The sequence below is a fragment of the Balaenoptera physalus genome, assembly GCF_965194825.1.
Source record: "Balaenoptera physalus genome assembly, chromosome: 16".
Lineage (NCBI taxonomy): Eukaryota > Metazoa > Chordata > Mammalia > Artiodactyla > Balaenopteridae > Balaenoptera > Balaenoptera physalus.
In genome coordinates, this window is record NC_138898.1 from 41,821,966 (window position 1) to 41,839,100 (window position 17,135).

At 43.1% G+C, this 17,135-nt stretch overlaps 1 protein-coding gene across 1 annotated transcript in view; it reads left to right on the forward strand.

Annotated features, from left to right (window-relative positions):
- Window positions 1-8,157: 8,157 nt before the first annotated feature.
- The window catches only part of ISM1 (isthmin 1), an 81,315-nt gene continuing 72,337 nt past the window's right edge, over window positions 8,158-17,135 (forward strand). Inside the window, exon 1 of the mRNA XM_082428618.1 lies at window positions 8,158-8,301. Coding sequence (XP_082284744.1) covers window positions 8,164-8,301 — 138 coding nt within the window. The 5' untranslated portion in view covers window positions 8,158-8,163. The remainder of the gene's footprint in view (window positions 8,302-17,135) is intronic.

Below are 17,135 nucleotides of genomic sequence, written 5' to 3' on the forward strand. Positions count from 1 at the left end.
CACAACTAGAGAAAGCCCGCGCTCAGCAACGAAGATCCAACACAGCCAAAAATTAATTAATTAATTAATTTTTAAAAAATGTTAATGACACAAAAGACCAAAAGAAAAAGGGGGTGGGGAGGAAATGGGGATTGTTCAAGACAGAGATAATGAGACTAAATGGAATAAGGAATTCTCACCTGAGTCCAGAATAGAAAAACATGAGCTATAAAGGCTATTGTAGGAACAATTCGAAAATTTTGAATATGGATGTGAATTAGATAGTGTAATTTTATCAATGGTAAATGTCCTGAGCATAATTACATTGCGACGATGTAGGAGGATCTCTGTTCTTAGGAGATATGCACTGTAATATTTGCGGTAAAGGGTTGTATTGAGCACCTTTGTGTATGACAAACCACCACAAGAGCAAACATGTATTTAGTTTATTTTTCCATTTAGACTCAGCTCCCCTGGGGGGGGTTCCTGTGATCTCTATTGGGGTCCCTTATGTGATCAGCAGCCAACCAGCTGGGTGGCTCTGCTTCTGGGACTAGGCTGGTCATTGGCTGCAGTTGACTAGGACCCTGTCCCTGTCCCTCCAGCAGGCTCGTCCTGGCTTATTCACATGGCAGAGGCAAATTCCAAGACAGAGAGAGAGAGAGAGAGAGGAAGCCTGCAAGGCTTCTTGAGACCTGATGGCAGAACAAACACAGCCTCACTCATGCTGTGTTTTCTTAGTCAAAGCCAATCACAAGGCCAGCACAGCATCAAGGGGCGGACGCCTTCACAGCAGAGTGGGAAAAGCCGAGAAGTCATATCGTAAAGGGCCTGGATATGATGAAGGGAAAACTGTGGTTGTTTGTGCCATCTACCACAAGGATGGACCGGTGTTCCTTCAATGTTCCTATAGGTTTGAAGGTTTTCAACATAAAAAGTTAGGGAGAGGGACGGAAGATAGCACAAGAAGCCAGATACCAAGAGAATATCCTGTAAAACTAAATTTATATTAATTGTCTAAGTCAATTCAAATGCATGGTGATGGAAGTCAGAATACTGGTAACATTTGGGCTTCTGGGGTGCTGGTATTATACTGTTTCTTGATCTGAACAGTAAAAATTCCATGGAGCTACATACACTTAGGATATGCACCCTTTTCTGTATGTATGTCATATTTTCATTTTTTAAACTTTACTTTGGAAAATAGAAAGAGCAATGGCCTTGGAGCTGGGAAACCTGATGTTGCCACCAAGTCCCTCTGCAACACTGAAAATGTCGATTTAATTCCCTGGGCCTCAGTTTCCTCATCTGTAAAAGGAAGCTGGATGAACTCTGGTTGGCCCCTTCCATCCTCTAGACTCTGAGACTCAACTCTGACTGAATAGTTTGCTCTCTTTTTGCCTGCAAATTATTTGTCAGGATATATAATATATAACATCATAATTATACAAATTATATATTTTCTCCTCCAGCTATAACATGTCCCTGAGATTTTATTTTGCTTTCCAGAATTTGCACAGAAATAATTATAGCAAAGCAGAAGTATTAAAGGGGTCTCTTTTAAGTACAAATGAGAGTTACAAGGGCTAGCTATTTACAGAAGAAGTCAGTGGACAGGCAGGACATCACATTTTAATATCACGCTGGAAATGCAGTAAAGGACCCTGCCACATAAGGAAGAACCATCATGAACCCCTTCAAAAAGCAACCCTGTTTTGCCACCACTACTGTCCATGCCTGGGAAGGACAGCCCTCACCCGGGAATGCAGCTTCTCCACCTCCTAGGTCATACACTCAGGGGAGTCATGGGTCCCTTGTACATAGGGGCTCTTATGATGAAGTGGAGAGAGACACAAGCATCCCCTTGGTTCTCACATGTTGTGTGTGTTGCGTGCGTGTGTGTGTTAGAGCCTCAGAAATTGGAACGATGCCGGAGGTCCAGGTGTCCCACCAGCCTAGCTGTTGCTTTAGCGGGTAGAGTCCCCAGGAGCACCTCTGAGCCTCTGAGGGTGGTGATTTTCTCACTTGTGAGCACTGTGACCCCTGCACAGTTCAAAGGACTCTAATGGAACAACATTTTGGAGTTTTTGTTTGTGTTTCCTTGAGGGCTTAGAGTTTACCTCTTGGGCTCCTTACAGCTACATTTTTCAGCAGTTTTCTAAAAGTTGCCTCCATGGAACAAATATTTATGAAGTGATGTGACTTCAGAAGTGAATGAGACAGACCAGCTCCCTGCGCTCATGTCCTTCGTCTATTGGACAGAGACCTGGAACCACTCATCTTGTCTTCTGTGGGAGTGATAGTGGAAGTTCACAACAGCCCTAGAGGAGGCATTCTTAGCTCCAATTTACAGATGAGGAAACTGAGACTCAGAGAGCTAAAATAACTTTCCTGAGACGTTAACACGGCTAGTAAGTCGAATCCATTCAACCCCATTTTGCTACAATTCTTCCATGTATGACCCCTGAGATGAGGTGGTAAAGTATGCCCATCTCTTAGAACAGGCACTGGTGAACTAAGTCATGTGGTCCAGCTGTCTGTTTGTGTACACAAAGTCTTATTAAAACACAGCCACACCCACTCATTCACACATTTTCTTTGACTGCTTTCCCACTGCAATAGCAGAGCTGAGTAGTGGCAACAGAGACCTGACAGCCCACAAAGACAAAAATATTTGCTATCTGGCCCTCCAAAGAAAAGATTTGTCACCCCTCCTTCGCAGAACATATTAGTCAGGGCAATGTAAGCACCTGGAGCAAACCCTCCAATTTCAGTGGCTTAACATATTTTTCTAAAAGTTTATTTCTCCTTAAAAAACTAAAAATAGAGTTGCCATATGATCCCGCAGTCCCATTCCTAGGCATATATCTGGAGAAAACTCTAATTCAAAAGGATACATGCACCCCAATGTTCATAGCAGCACTATTCACAATAGCCAAGACATGGAAGCAACCTAAATGTCCATCAACAGATGAATGGAAAAAGAAGATGTGGTACATATATACAATGGAATACTTCTCAGCCATAAAAAAGAAAGAAATAATGCCATTTGCAGCAACATGGATGGACCTAGAGATTATCAAACTTAGCAAAATAAGTCAGAAAGAGAAAGACAAATACTATATTATACCACTTACCTGTAGAATCTCAAATATGATACAAATGAACTTATTTACAAAACAGAAACAGACTCACATACATAGAAAACAAACTTATGATTACCAAAGGGGAAAGGGGGTAGGGGATAGGAGTTTGGGATTAGCAGATACAAACTACTATATATAAAATAGATAACCAACAAGGTCCTACCGTATAGAAAAGGGAACTATATTCAATATCCTGCAATAAACCGTAATGGAAAAGAATATGAAAAAGAATATGTATATATGTATAACTGAATCCTTTGCTGTACACCAGAAACTAACACAACATTGTAAATCAACTATACTTCAGTTTAAAAAAAAAAAAAAAGTGTATTTCTAATCACAAAATAGCCTAGCTAGGGTGTTCTGGGCAGAGTTGGAATGGGATGCCTGTTCCAACTGATCATTCCTCTCAGGTCATCCCAGACAGAAACATCCAGCCAGCAGACAAGGGAAAAAAGAGAGGCTCACACACAGGAGATTTTTATGGGCTACATATGAAAGTGGCATCCATCACTTCCACCCACATCCTATTGGCCAGATCCCAACCACATGGCTCTATCTAACTGCAGAGGATATTGGGCAATGTAGTCTACTGTTAGGTCGAGGAAGAAGAGGAAACAGGTTTTGGTGAACACCTAGCAGCCTCCATCACAATCCCTAAATGCTAATTATTCTTACATCCAGAAAAAGTCTCTGGTTGTGACTTCTCAAATCTGTTTTACACCTCACATAGAGTATGCATGTGTTTAACATTTTTTTGATTCAGTCCTTATCTTTTTGGGATGCATACTGAAATATGTAGCAGTGAAATGATATGATGTCATGGATGTGCTTCAAAATAATCTGAGAATAGAAAGTGAGAATACAAATGAGACAAGAATGGTCATGAGTTTTGTTGAAGCTGGGTTATTTATTATATTCTCTTTAGTTTTGTATATATTTTTAAAATTTTCCATAATAAAAAGGTTTTTTTTTAAAGAGTACACTACAACTACTCTTTGCTGTCTTCCAACAGTTTTTAGAAAAAAATACATAGTAAAAACAATAAAATCCTGACCATAATAGACTACAAGATTCTCTTCAATGACATTTACTATAGGTACACTGGCTTATTAATTTCTCTTGCTTTACCCAACTATTCCAGTCAAATAAGCTTGTCTGCAAAAGAAATGGACTGATAATAAAAGATAACATCTGTGAGAGAATAGTATAATCAAGACAGAAGAGTTAATATTCATAGGTCAGCTACTTATAGTAGGAACAGTTTAAGAAGAGTTAATTTACTGGGTAGGGTCTGTACAAAAACCACATTTGTTACATTCATTAAATAAACATGGATTGAGCATCTACTCCATGCAAGGCACTGTGCTCAGCTCTAGAAATATAATGATGAGGAGGCAGCTGTCCCTGTCTTGAGGATTGTACTTGTCAGGACGGGTTGAACTAGCTGCGTAGCAAACATCCCCAAATCACAGTGGCCTTGAACAACAAAGCATATTTCTCACTGTGCAAGGTTAAATGCAGGTATTCCTGGTAGCTCTCTTTTGAGCAGTAACTCAGAGATTTGGGCTCCTTCCACCTCAGAGTCCTCTGCCATGTAGAAAGTAAAGAGAGAGTGTGATAGATGATCACTCGGTATGTTTTATGGCCAGACCTGAAAGTGACAGAGCTCGCCACAGTCCCACCTAGACCCAGTGTTGCTGGAAAATGTTCTCTAGCTGTGAACATAGGAAGAAGAAAACTGGATACTGGGGTAAGGGGGATGTACTCCGGAATGTTCTACCATAAAGGTGATACAGGTTTGGTGAAAACGCAGACATGCAAACAGACCCATTCTACTAGGGCATAGTAAGATCAATAATAAAGATATGAATAAGGTGCTGTGGGAACTCTGTAGAAGGAGGTAGGATTTTTAAAACTTTCATCAGCTATTGGTATGATTTCCTAAATGTGCTTGAAAAACTTAATTTGCTTGGGCTACTAAATTTGTAATTCTTTTTCCCCCAAAATTGCAATTCAGTTTTCCCTAACTCCTCAAAAGCAGAGCACTGCTGGTAGCCTTGTTTGGCAATGGTAGTCACAGAGCATGGAGGTTTATCAATACTATTTATGTGTACTTACTAGAACATAAACTAACCTGGAATTTGGATCTCACAGCATGTAAGAATTTTAATAGGATTCATTCATACATTTGTTCAACATTTTATAAAGACTTCTGTCCCCAAAATTCAATTTACAATTTTTACAACCTTTTACAAAGACTTTGATCTCCAGCCCTCCTTTTATAAATTTACAAGAATTTACACTCACTGCAAGGATTTCTTTCCAAGGTTTTTTTTTAAAGTTATTTTTCCTTGGGATAGAAAAATGTGAATTTTAGATGAGAGTAGAGGTCGTTGAGGCTAACATGTGGGGACTGTGTGTGATGGAAACGCAGGATAACAGCAGCAGCGCCTGGATTCTAATTTAGACCAGCCTGCCTCAGGCAATAGGAAAGTCATTTGTCCCTGTGTGCCCACATCACAATCTGGCACAACTAGGGGTTAGAGCCAGCATTAAACTCTCTCTGCATACAGAATCCTAGTTTGCCATCTTAATTTATATATTCCATCCATGTGCTGATTATCCTGCACTCCCCCACCCTTTTCTAAGTGATTCTAATTAGAAAACACGCAGGAGGAACCTTGTGGGATCGCAAAACCGCTGCGATCTCCTCTTTGATCTGCCATCTGAACCAGGGACCGTGTATTGTTTCAAATTCTTCCCCAGCGCTGCAGTTGACAATTATTGGCATCTTAGAGCCTCGGGACTTCAGTAAGATACCTGACAGGACCGGCTGCCTAAACATTTAAAGCACTCACTCCCTCCAAACATCTCCCCTTTCCCAACGTCCCCCACAAAAAAACTACTGAAAAGGAAAGAAAGCGAATGCTTTAAAAAGCTGTCAATTTCTTAATAAGATGCTAGGGTTGGTTGAGATTTTAAAGATGCTCACAACGCATCTCTAGAGCAGCAACTAGCCCTTCTTGACCCTGACACAAATAAAACCAACCAGCATACCATACTTTAACCACCGCCACGGTGGCCCGAGGAACTTTCGGAATGATGGAAGTGTATTTTTGCCTTAATTTGGGTAAGACTTGGATGAGGTGCCTTGCGTAAAGACGTGAACTCGGAAGGTAGTTGACTTAAGAATCTTACTTCAGTTTGTAGGGATGGGGGCGGGGGGAGGGGGCGTGCCGGAGAGAAAGGTTTGTTTATTTATTTAATTTCAGTCCCCAAGGGAGAATGGAGAGGATCCATTCCGGGGACACTGGAATCCAGAATGCGAGATGGGCTTGGAAATTTGCGAAATTTGTGAATGCCTAGGCTGAAGGCTCCGCTCACGGGGAGGAAAGGACTGGGCGGGCACAGGGGAGGAGGGAAGGAGGAAACCTAGGGGAAGGCGGAGGAAAAGTAGTATAAAAGGTCCCAGCCAGAGCGAGCGCCAGCCACTCCGAGCCTCCTGGAGAAGGCGGGAGCCCGAGCAGGACGCGCCGGTGCCGCTGCGGTGATCTGAGCCCGGCACCGGACCCGGTTCTCTCTTGCATCCGAGGCGAGGACCCCTTGCCCTCTGCTCGACCCTCGAGCCCTTCCACTCGCCGGCTGACCCCTGCAAGGCATGAGCTGCGCGCGGGAGCCCGAGGCTTCAGCGCGGTCATGAGGCGCTGGCCCGGGAGCGGCGGCTGTGCGACGGCAGCCCCCAGGTCCCCTCCGGGCGCGGCGCCTCCGGGATGAGCCCCCCGACACGCGACTGCCTGAGCTGAGATTTACCCCCAGTGCCCCACCTCCGTTCTGCGCGCCTGAGCCCGCGGGCACTCGGCCCCTGCAGCTTCCCGCCGAGACACCTGCGCACTGGACCAGACGGACGCCCAGCGAATCGGACTAGCCTGCCTTCCCAGGCTCTACCCCACGCCGCGGGCGCCTGAGCAGAGGCGCTCAGAGAGCGGGCGGCCACCGTGCGGGAGCGAGTGTCAAGACCTTTCTGGAACGAAACTCTTATCTTCCCCCTCATACATACGCACGCCAGCTTGAGGGAGGGGCGCACAGTCGCAGACAGACACCTGGCTGGTCCGGCACCCTCTCCGTCTCCAACACCACAACTCCCAACTCCACCTTGTCAATAAAGGTTTCTAAACTCGTCTAGGCACCCCCCCTCCGCCCCCTACCCACAGCCCCGAGACGCAGTGCGCACAGGGCTCGGCCCTCGCCGCCCACAGCGACCTCGGCAGCGGTGGCGCACAGCCCGGCAGGCGGACGCGGACTCTGGAGGGGCGCGCAGGTCACCTCCAGATAGTGACAGCCCCCGGGTCCCGGAGCCCCCATCCGGAGCCGGCTCACCCTAGGACTCGGCGGCGGGGCGGCGCGGCCCGCGGCCCGAAGGAGCGCAGGGAGGAGGGGAGGTGGTTCGTCGGGTGAGTGGCTCCGGGCGGCAAGGGCGGGGGAGCCCAGCGTGGAGGTAACTCTGGGCCGCCACTGAAGCCCTCCTCCTCCTCCTTCTCCTCCTCCTCCTTCTCCTCCTCCTCCTCCTCCCCGCGCTCCTCTGGCGGCCGCTCCCGCTCCAGCTGCGGCGCCGCGGCCACATCTGGGGCGCCCATGTGCGCTCGGGGGCTCGGCTGCGCCCGCCCCGCCGTCGCCCCCGCTGCCCCCTGCCCGCAGGGTGGTCCCCGGCCCGGCCCGGGCCCCTGGCGGCCCGCTGTCCCCACCGCCGCCGCCGCCGCCGCCGCCGGGGAGCGCCGGGGTTTGCTCCGCAGCCAGCTTGGACGCCCCCGGCCCCGCCGTGGCTCCGCCGTGGTGCGGCGGCGGCGGCGGCGGCTCCTGCTCCCCCGGCCCGGCGCGCCCCGCCGCGCCCAGGGCCAGCCCCGCGGGCTCGGGGAGCGGGGCCCCGGCGGGGGCCGAGGCGGGAGCCGCGCCGCCGGGCTCCCGGGCTCCGACTCCTCCTCCCCCGCCGCCGCCGCCGTCCGCCGCGCCGGGTCCTAAAGCCGCGCGCCTCAGGAGGATGGTACGCCTGGCGGCCGAGCTGCTGCTGCTGCTGGGGCTGCTGCTGCTCACGCTGCACATCACGGTGCTGCGCGGTTCGGGAGCCGCCGACGGGCCGGACGCGGCCGCGGCCAACGCCAGCCGGACGCAGCTGCAGGTGAGTGCGCTGCCGGAGAGGGGCGCGCGTGGCCGCGGGGACCCGGGTGGCGGGGAGCTGACCTAGCTAGCACCTGATGGTAGCGAGGAGGCGGGTCCCCGCCCCACCAAAGAGCATCTGTTTTGGCAGCAGTTTTGCCGGGACCACCGATCTCCGGCTGAGGCGGAGCGGGGTACGTGCCTGGAGGCTGGACCGCTTTCGAGGTCTGGCAGGCACGCTCCTCCAGGTGGTCTGTCACCAGGTACCTGAGGGTGCTAGCTTGAGATGGGCGGAGGAAGTGTGGAGTATGTCTGGGTTTGCTTTGGGGTGCTGCCACTCTTTGGTTACCCTTTGGAGACTGAGTAACGTTACTCTGGGAGGAGGGGGGAGCGGAAGGAGACTTTAGGATAAATCCCCAAACTGGGTTTGGGAGGAAGAACCCCAGTGAATCTGCCCCCTCAGAAAGCTACGCAAAGGTCAGGAAATAATTTCCCGAAGAGAATGGCCAGACATCCCCCGTTCGCCCACGTGGTACCCGTGCCTCCCTTATACCTCCCCAGCCGGGCGGAGGGCGTGGAGTGAAGCCACCGGTTGTACTTTGGCCCGGCGTTACCTGGGGCTTTTAAACTTACAGCAAAGACTTCTTCCAGCATTCTGCCCCTGTTGAAGGTCGCCTTAGGAATGGAATTCTAATGATCTGTGCAGCTCCAAGGCAGGGGAGGGGGACACAACTGGGGAGCGGGTAGTGGGCGTCAGACACAAGAGGAATTCTCTGGTTTCCAAATAAAGGATTGTCCAGGTAGGGATTTCCTGCCGCTGTCTTGGGAAGAAGCACCTTTCCTTGGCTCTATCAGGCGTGTGACAACTGTCAACTTGGGGCATGGGTAGAAGTCAGCAGGGATTTTCCCAGGAAGCAGCGGGAATTATCTCCTAAAATCTCCTCCTCAAACCAGCCCCTCTAAAACTCTTTATGTCGAGATAAGCATTATTCATTGTTCCCAAAGGGCTTTAAGACCATTGCCCCTATTAGTTCATTTCTCACATCTTTATGTAATTTGTTGCCTGAAAACCCTACTGTTGTAGAGAGAAGGAATTCACTTAAACACTTCCACAGTGCTTACCATGTGCTAGTTTTAAGTGCTTTACAGAACTTAACCGATTTAATGGTGTACTATGCTGTTAATATCCTCCCCTGATAGATGCAAAAACTGAGGTACAGAGGTTAAGAAACTTGCAAAGTTTACACATTCCAAACTCTTGATTAGTTACACCATGTTTTCTCTCTGCCAGGATGTTATAGACTAAAGCAAGGTGATCCTTACACCCAAATGCAAAACCAGGAATGAAAAAGTATGCACCCCAAAGCCTAAAGTTCTTTTAAATTGGGAACATTTCTGAAAATGTCCTAACTTTATGAGGCCCTCTTCTCTTCTCCTGTGGGCAAACAGGTACAGTGACAGCCTGACAGGATTCCTTTGGGGAAATTGAAGACACCCCATCCTGTAGATGGTGGTACACCCACCCACTCTAACCCTGTAAGAACAATTCCTAATATCTTCGAGATTTCTGGAAGTCACATTTTATACATGATGCTTTCTTTCCTCGTGGACTCATGAAAAGCTGTAAAAACGATGTTCTATGGAAAAGTAAATTTGGCAGATTCCTTTATGAGGTGTCTGCTATCATTAGAGTAACCTAGGCTTGGCCTTTTCCGTTTGACTGGTAAGGTGATGAGAGAAGCAGCTGGTGGAAGTGGCAACTGCAAAGCGGAAGTGGATTAAATTCTCAAAAGAGCCTGTGGCTGAAGAACTGTCCCAAGAGGGCAGAAGAAATGGGGGATTGAGAAAGAGTAATGCTCCTAGGAGTATCTTGGGTCGCAAGTAGCTGCTAATCCATCAGCTTTCAGCTTGTTTTGTAATCGTGTTTGGTTATTCTGTCCACTCAATGAACTTATTCAGGCAGAATGATGAGTTTAACAGTTTAGTTCATAATTTTACTCTCTTTTGTAATTTGTTATTATAAAAGTTTTATATTCTTCCTGACTAAAATTATTTCTTTGACCCTCTGACTCTCCAAAGGTATTATGATTCAAATGGAGAGAATATATTCCTTCAAGTGAGGAGGTCTGCAAAAGACCTTTATTAGTGTATCGTTTTCAAGGCCCAGGATGTGAATTAGCTAGTAGCAGGTGTATTTGAAAACAAAACTGTGGGTGCCATATTCTTTCTGTTTACTGGTCATGTTTAACCTATCTTTTTTTTTTTTTTTTTTTTCCACTTCATTGGGTCTTTGTTGAGGTGCGCAGGCTTCTCATTGTGGTGGCTTCTCTTGTTGTGGAGCATGGGCTCTAGGCGCATGGGCTTCAGTAGTTGTGGTGCTCAGGCTCAGTAGTTGTGGCCCGCGGGCTCGGGAGTACAGGCTCAGTAGTTGTGGTACCCGGGCTTAGTTGCTCCGTGACGTGGGATTTTGAACCCGTGTCCCCTGCATTGGCAGGTGGATTCTTAACCACTGTGCCACCAGGGAAGTCAACCTATCTTAACCAACTACATTTAAACTTAAGTTTGCTGCCTCTGGGATATCTTAAGCTGCTAAAATCATTCTTTGTAACCAGAAAGTTCGTCAATCCTTATATTGCATTATTTGTGTTGTTATCTCTGCTTAAAATATTCTGAAATATGAGGTTGGAGTCAGAAATACACAATGGTAGCTTTATTTTCCCAAACTGTAGTATATTTGGGAACACTTAAAAGAGATGCACCTTTATTTGAGATCTGGCATATCAAGGGCACCCAATAAAATAGTAAGAATAACCATAGTAGCTAAGATTTGTCAAGTGCCTTTTATGTGTCAGACACTGTTCTCAGCACTTTTCATGTATTTTCTTTTTAAATCCTCACAAAAATCTCGTGAATTAGGCATTATCGTTATCCCTGTTTCAAATGAAAAAACTGAGGTTGGGTAACTTGCCCACAGTTGCAGAGCCGGAAGCTGCTTAATTTGTTGTTGTTATTTTATAAGTGTAAAAATCTTTGAAGAATATTTGTATTCCAAGTTCTTGAGAAAGTCATCCTGCTGGCTACAAAAGAGAAAAAGGCTTTTAACAATTTACATTTTCTTTCTTTTTTTTTTTCAGGGCTTAGGTTTTTGGGGGTTTTTTAAATTAATTAATTAATTTATATATTTTTATTTTTGGCTGCATTGGGTCTTCGTTGCTGTACTCGGGCTTTCTCTAGTTGCGGCGAGCGGGGGCTTGTTGTGGCACACGAGCTCTAGGTGAGCGGGCTTTAGTAGTTGTGGCTCGCAGGCTCGAGAGCGCAGGCTCAGTAGTTGTGGCACCCGGGCTTAGTTGCTGGGCGGCATGTGGGATCTTCCCGGACCAGGGCTCAAACCCGTGTTCCCCGTGTTGGCAGGCGGATTCTAACCACTGCACCACCAGGGAAGTCCCTAACGATTTACATTTTCAAACACATCTTGACAGTCTTATTGTGTCAAATATGAACGTATCTATCTATCTATCTAAATTATATATACATACATAAACACACATATATAAACATGATCTAACATGATTTTTTTGGTAGTTTCAACATAGTAGTAGATACGTTTTTTGACTCTGTACGTGGCTGTCCCTGTACTGTTAGGTATGCTGTTATGAGGTGGTAGTAAAATGCTTTGAACACACTATTTCTATTGGTTATGTGGCTCATAAGAATAATAAATAATGATGTTAGTCTTTGTACTGTTTTCAGTATTTTAAAACATCTAATAAGAAATTTTACAGTGGTCTGCAACAGCTGTATAAAAATGCACAGAAAAATCAACTTTTTTCACTTTCGAATGAAATCTTATCTCCTCTTGTGTCATGTTGATCAGATACTCAGATTAGTTCTTTCATATGTCTTTAATTGATAATAGTAAGAAAACAATTATATATAATAAAAAGCAGTCTGGAAGACAGAATACCCCAAAATGTAGAACCACAGGCAATGATAAGAAGAATGATAATGATAATAATAGTATCTCTTTTACTTGAAATTCAAATGAGTGTTCCTCTACTAAATCTCAGTCAGATTCAGAAGCATGAATTTCTACAGATTTTACATAGTAAAGCTAGAATTCATTAAAACAATGAGATTTAAGGAAGTGTTAGAAATCATCACATTGATCATTTTTACAATAACATTAAAGCAAACCAAACTCTGAAATGTAACTAAATGTCTTTGTTCTCTAATTCCTAACTACCATCTTTATCAGTACATTCCTCCTTCATCCCTCTACTTGCCTTCAACAAAACTGCTTAGCATCTTGCACTCATTGCTTCAGACTCACCAGTTGATCTGAGCTATTAATAGCAGTAAAAGCAGAAGCAACATTTATTTGTACTTAATGCTACTGAGTTTCCTTACAATGACCCTATGAGATAGATAGTATTTATATACCCATTTCACAGCTGATGAAAGTGAGACCTGGAGAGATTTGAGTAACTTGCCCAAGGCCACACAACCATGGTTGGCAGGGCCAGGATTCAGACCCAAGGAGGCTGGAGTTCTTGTTCCAGTTCATCAACAAGATGCCTCCAGCTCTGATACAAGTCAACAGCCATCGTGTTTCTCATTTCATGACTTGCCTTGCCCATTTTCCAGGCAGGCTGTCTGCTTTTATCTCAGGTATTGTTTGTAAATTATGAATAACTGTCCCACTTAGCTATTGCTATATAACAAACCATCCCAAAACACAGTGGCTTAAAACAATCACATTTTATTTGCTCATGAGTTTGTGTGTCAACAGTTTACTCAGGGCCCAGCTGGGTGGCTCTTCTGCTGATCTTGCTTAGGATTATTCATGTGGCTATAGCTTTCTGTTGGCTTGACGTGGGCTAGATGGTCTAAAAGGGCCTCACTCCAGACACTATAAAACTCTTAGAGGAAAACATAGGCAGAACAGTCTATGACATAAATCACAGCAAGATCCTTTTTGAACCACCTCCTAGAGAAATGGAAATAAAAACAAAAATACACAAATGGGACCTAATGAAACTTAAAAGCTTTTGCACAGCAAAGGACACCATAAACAAGACGAAAAGACAACCCTCAGAATGGGAGAAAATATTCACAAATGAAGCAACTGACAAAGGATTAATCTCCAAAATTTACAAGCAGCTCATGCAGCTCAATATCAAGAAAAACAAACAACCCAATCCAAAAATGGGCAGAAGACCTAAATAGACATTTCTCCAAAGAAGATATACAGATTGCCAACAAACACATGAAAGGATGCTCAACACCACTAATCATTAGAGAAATGCAAATCAAAACTGCAATGAGGTATCATCTCACACCAGTCAGAATGGCCATCATCAAAAAATCTACAAACAATAAATGCTAGAGAGGGTGTGGAGAAAACGGAACCCTCCTGCACTGTTGGTGGGAATGTAAATTGATACAGCCACTATGGAGAACAGTATGGAGCTTCCTTAAAAAACTAAAAATAGAACTACCATATGACCCAGCAATCCCACTACTGGGCATATACCCTGAGAAAACCATAATTCAAAAGGAGTCATGTACCACGGTCTTCATCTCAGCTCTATTTACAATAGCCAGGACATGGAAGCAACCTAAGTGCCCATCAACAGATGAATGGATAAAGAAGTTGTGGCACATATATACAATGGAATATTACTCAACCATAAAAAGGAATGAAATTGAGTTATTTGTAGTAAAGTGGATGGACCTAGAGTCTGTCCTACAGAGTGAAGTAAGTCAGAAAGAGAAAAACAAATACCATATGCTAACACATATATATGGATCTAAAAAAAAAAAAAGGTTCTGACAAACCTAGGGGCAGGACAGGAATAAAGACGCAGACGTAGAGAATGGACTTGAGGACACGGGGAGTGGGAAGGGTAAGCTGGGACGAAGTGAGAGAGTGGCATGGACATATATACACTACCAAATGTAAAATAGGTAGCTAGTGGGAAGCAGCCACATAGCACAGGGAGATCAGCTCGGTGCTTTGTGACCACCTAGAGGGGCGGGATAGGGAGGGGAGAGGGAGATGCAAGAGGGAGGAGATATGGGGATATATGTATCTGTATAGCTGATTCACTTTGTTATAAAGCAGGAACTAACACACCATTGTAAGGCAATTATACTCCAATAAAGATGTTAAAAAAAATAAAATAAAAATAAAAAATAAAATAAAAGGGCCTCACTCATATGTTTGATGGTTGGTGCTGGCTGTCACCTATGCTCTCTCTTCATCGTCAAGGAAGTTATTCCACATGTCTTTACATGGTGGACTCAGAGCAGCAAGAGAGTAAAGTAGAAATTGCAAGGCCTCTTGATGAACTTGTACAACTTCAGCCACAATCTATTGGCCAAACATATCACTTGGTCAGCTCAGATCCTAGGGGACCAGAAATAGACTCCTCTTGATGGGAGGACCAGCAAAATAACATTGCAAAAGAGCGTGTGTTCAGGGATGGGAGGAGTCACTGTGGCTGTCTTTGCAAAATAGCTACCATACTGACCTTTTATCTCATATACTTTGCAAATGTATAACCAATCTTTCACTCATTTTTTAACATTGTTTATGCTGCTTTGGGCCATGCACAAACTTTCCATTCTAAATATAATCAAATCTGAATCATTTCCATTATGACTTTTTGTTTTCTTGCCTTACTTGAGAAAGGGTTACTCAAATTAGGATTGTCAGAATCTTTAAATATATTTTGTTCTAACAGTTTTATAGTGTTTTTGTTGTTGTTGTTGTTTAGAACTACAATCTACTTTGAAGTTATTTGTGGGTTTTAGGTTTAAAATAAAGATATAACTTTGGTTTCTGTCCAAGTCAGTAGCCACTTCTCCCATCATATTTGGTAAATACTCCATTCTATATTTGTTGGTAAAAAATACCAGTTTTATCACATATTAAAATTTTCACATATATGTTAGTCTATTTCTTGACCTTCATTTTTCTATTCATGTACCAATGCCACACTCTTTTATTTCATGTAGCCTCACTGTATTTTTTAATAGGGCAAATGCCCTGTCATTAACATTCTTTTTCTTAGAAATTTTTATAAAATGTTTTCTTTCAAACAGACTTTAGAATTATTTTGTTTAAAAATTCATTGAGCTTTTAATAGGAATTGCTATATATATTGAGGGGGTAAGTTTAGAAGAATTGAGAATTTTATAATATTTAATCCTCTCATTAAGGACATGGTTAAGGTATCTATTTCTTGAGTAAAGTTTTAGAATTTTCTTCATCTTTTCACATTTCTTTTGACAAGCTGTTTTCTAGATTTGATTGCTATTGTGAATTTTCTGTTTCATTTTCTGTTATATTCTCCAATTTGTTAGTTCTGGAATCCAGGAAAGCTATACTTAGCAATATATGCTTACATTTTTCTTGGTGTGTACATGAGAGCTAACAGTATCCATTTCAGTAGTGATATCATTATAGTTCCATGGCATTAATTGAAAACCCTTCTTTTTCCACTTTTGCACTTTAAATAATAAGAATTATCTGTTTCTTATAAGATTGTTAGAATTCACTCATTTTAGCTGTCTTAGGCTTGGTACCTCTTTGGTTGAGATCTCTGATTAATGTTCCATGTTATTCCATGGTCAATAGCCTATTCAGATACTATAACTTTTCTCTAGTCATTTTTGATAATTTATATCTTCTCAGAAAATCATACATTTTACTGGATTTTTACTTTATCAGTATAAAGTTTGTATGTAATACAAGCATATTTTTAAACTATTTCATGACTGCATATTGTTTATGATGTACAGTCTTAAATCTGTTTATAAGACCTGTCAGATCAAGATGGTTAATTATATTATGAAAACCCTTCAAATCTTGATTTATTTATTGTTTACTTAATCTGCTGATTCCTCAAAAAATTTAATTGCATTCTGACACTACCATTGTGGATTTGTTTGTTTCTCCTTATTATCCCCTTAATTTTCGCTTTACTTGTTTAGAATCCATGGTGTTAGGACGAAAAATCTTTTTTTGATGGTTATATTTTTATCAAGGTGAAATTCCTTTATATGTATCTTTTTATTGACATTTGTCTTGAACACTTTTTATTGTTTGATAGTAATTTTGCATCTCCTGCTTATTTTTTTTCTCTTGCCATTCATTATGTGTCTTTTTCCAACCTTTATTTTCAACTTTTCTCTGCCTTTTTTGTTTGAATATCTCTCTTATTAATAACCAATAGCCAAATTTTCTTTGCCATGTAATAGGTCAATGAATATAACCCATTTATATTTATTGTGATTACTAATAGATTTGAAGATGTATTTTCAATTTTATTTGGTGTTTTCAAATTTCCAATTTTCTTCATTTTGCCTCCCACCTTCCAATTTATTATCTCTCGCTTTGGCAAGAGAGTTAGCCTATGTCTAAATTTCCTCATCTGTAAAATAGGTATACAAAGACTATTTCCCAGTGTTGTTGTAAGGATTAAAACACTGAATGCATGTAAGTGCTCTGTTAGAACTTGGCACTTAAACATTTAATAAGTATTTAAATATTATTTACTTTGCTCATTACCCCTCAAGTTTGGAAATTGTTGTATTTCTCTAACTCTTAACATTTTAACAAACAGATTTGAACTTACACTTTTCTATCAATGCTGAGAGTCAGTCAGTATTTATAACCTAAACCTCCCCAAAACAAGATTCTAACATGCTTTATTTTTTCTCTTGTCTCTCTCTCTCAAATTTTAATCACATTATCTGAACATTTAGTGCTAGATCATTCCTTCTTCTTTGTTTCTTTTTTTCTTCCTTTTTTCTTTCATTCTTTTTCATTATATCTATCTTAGGAACAAT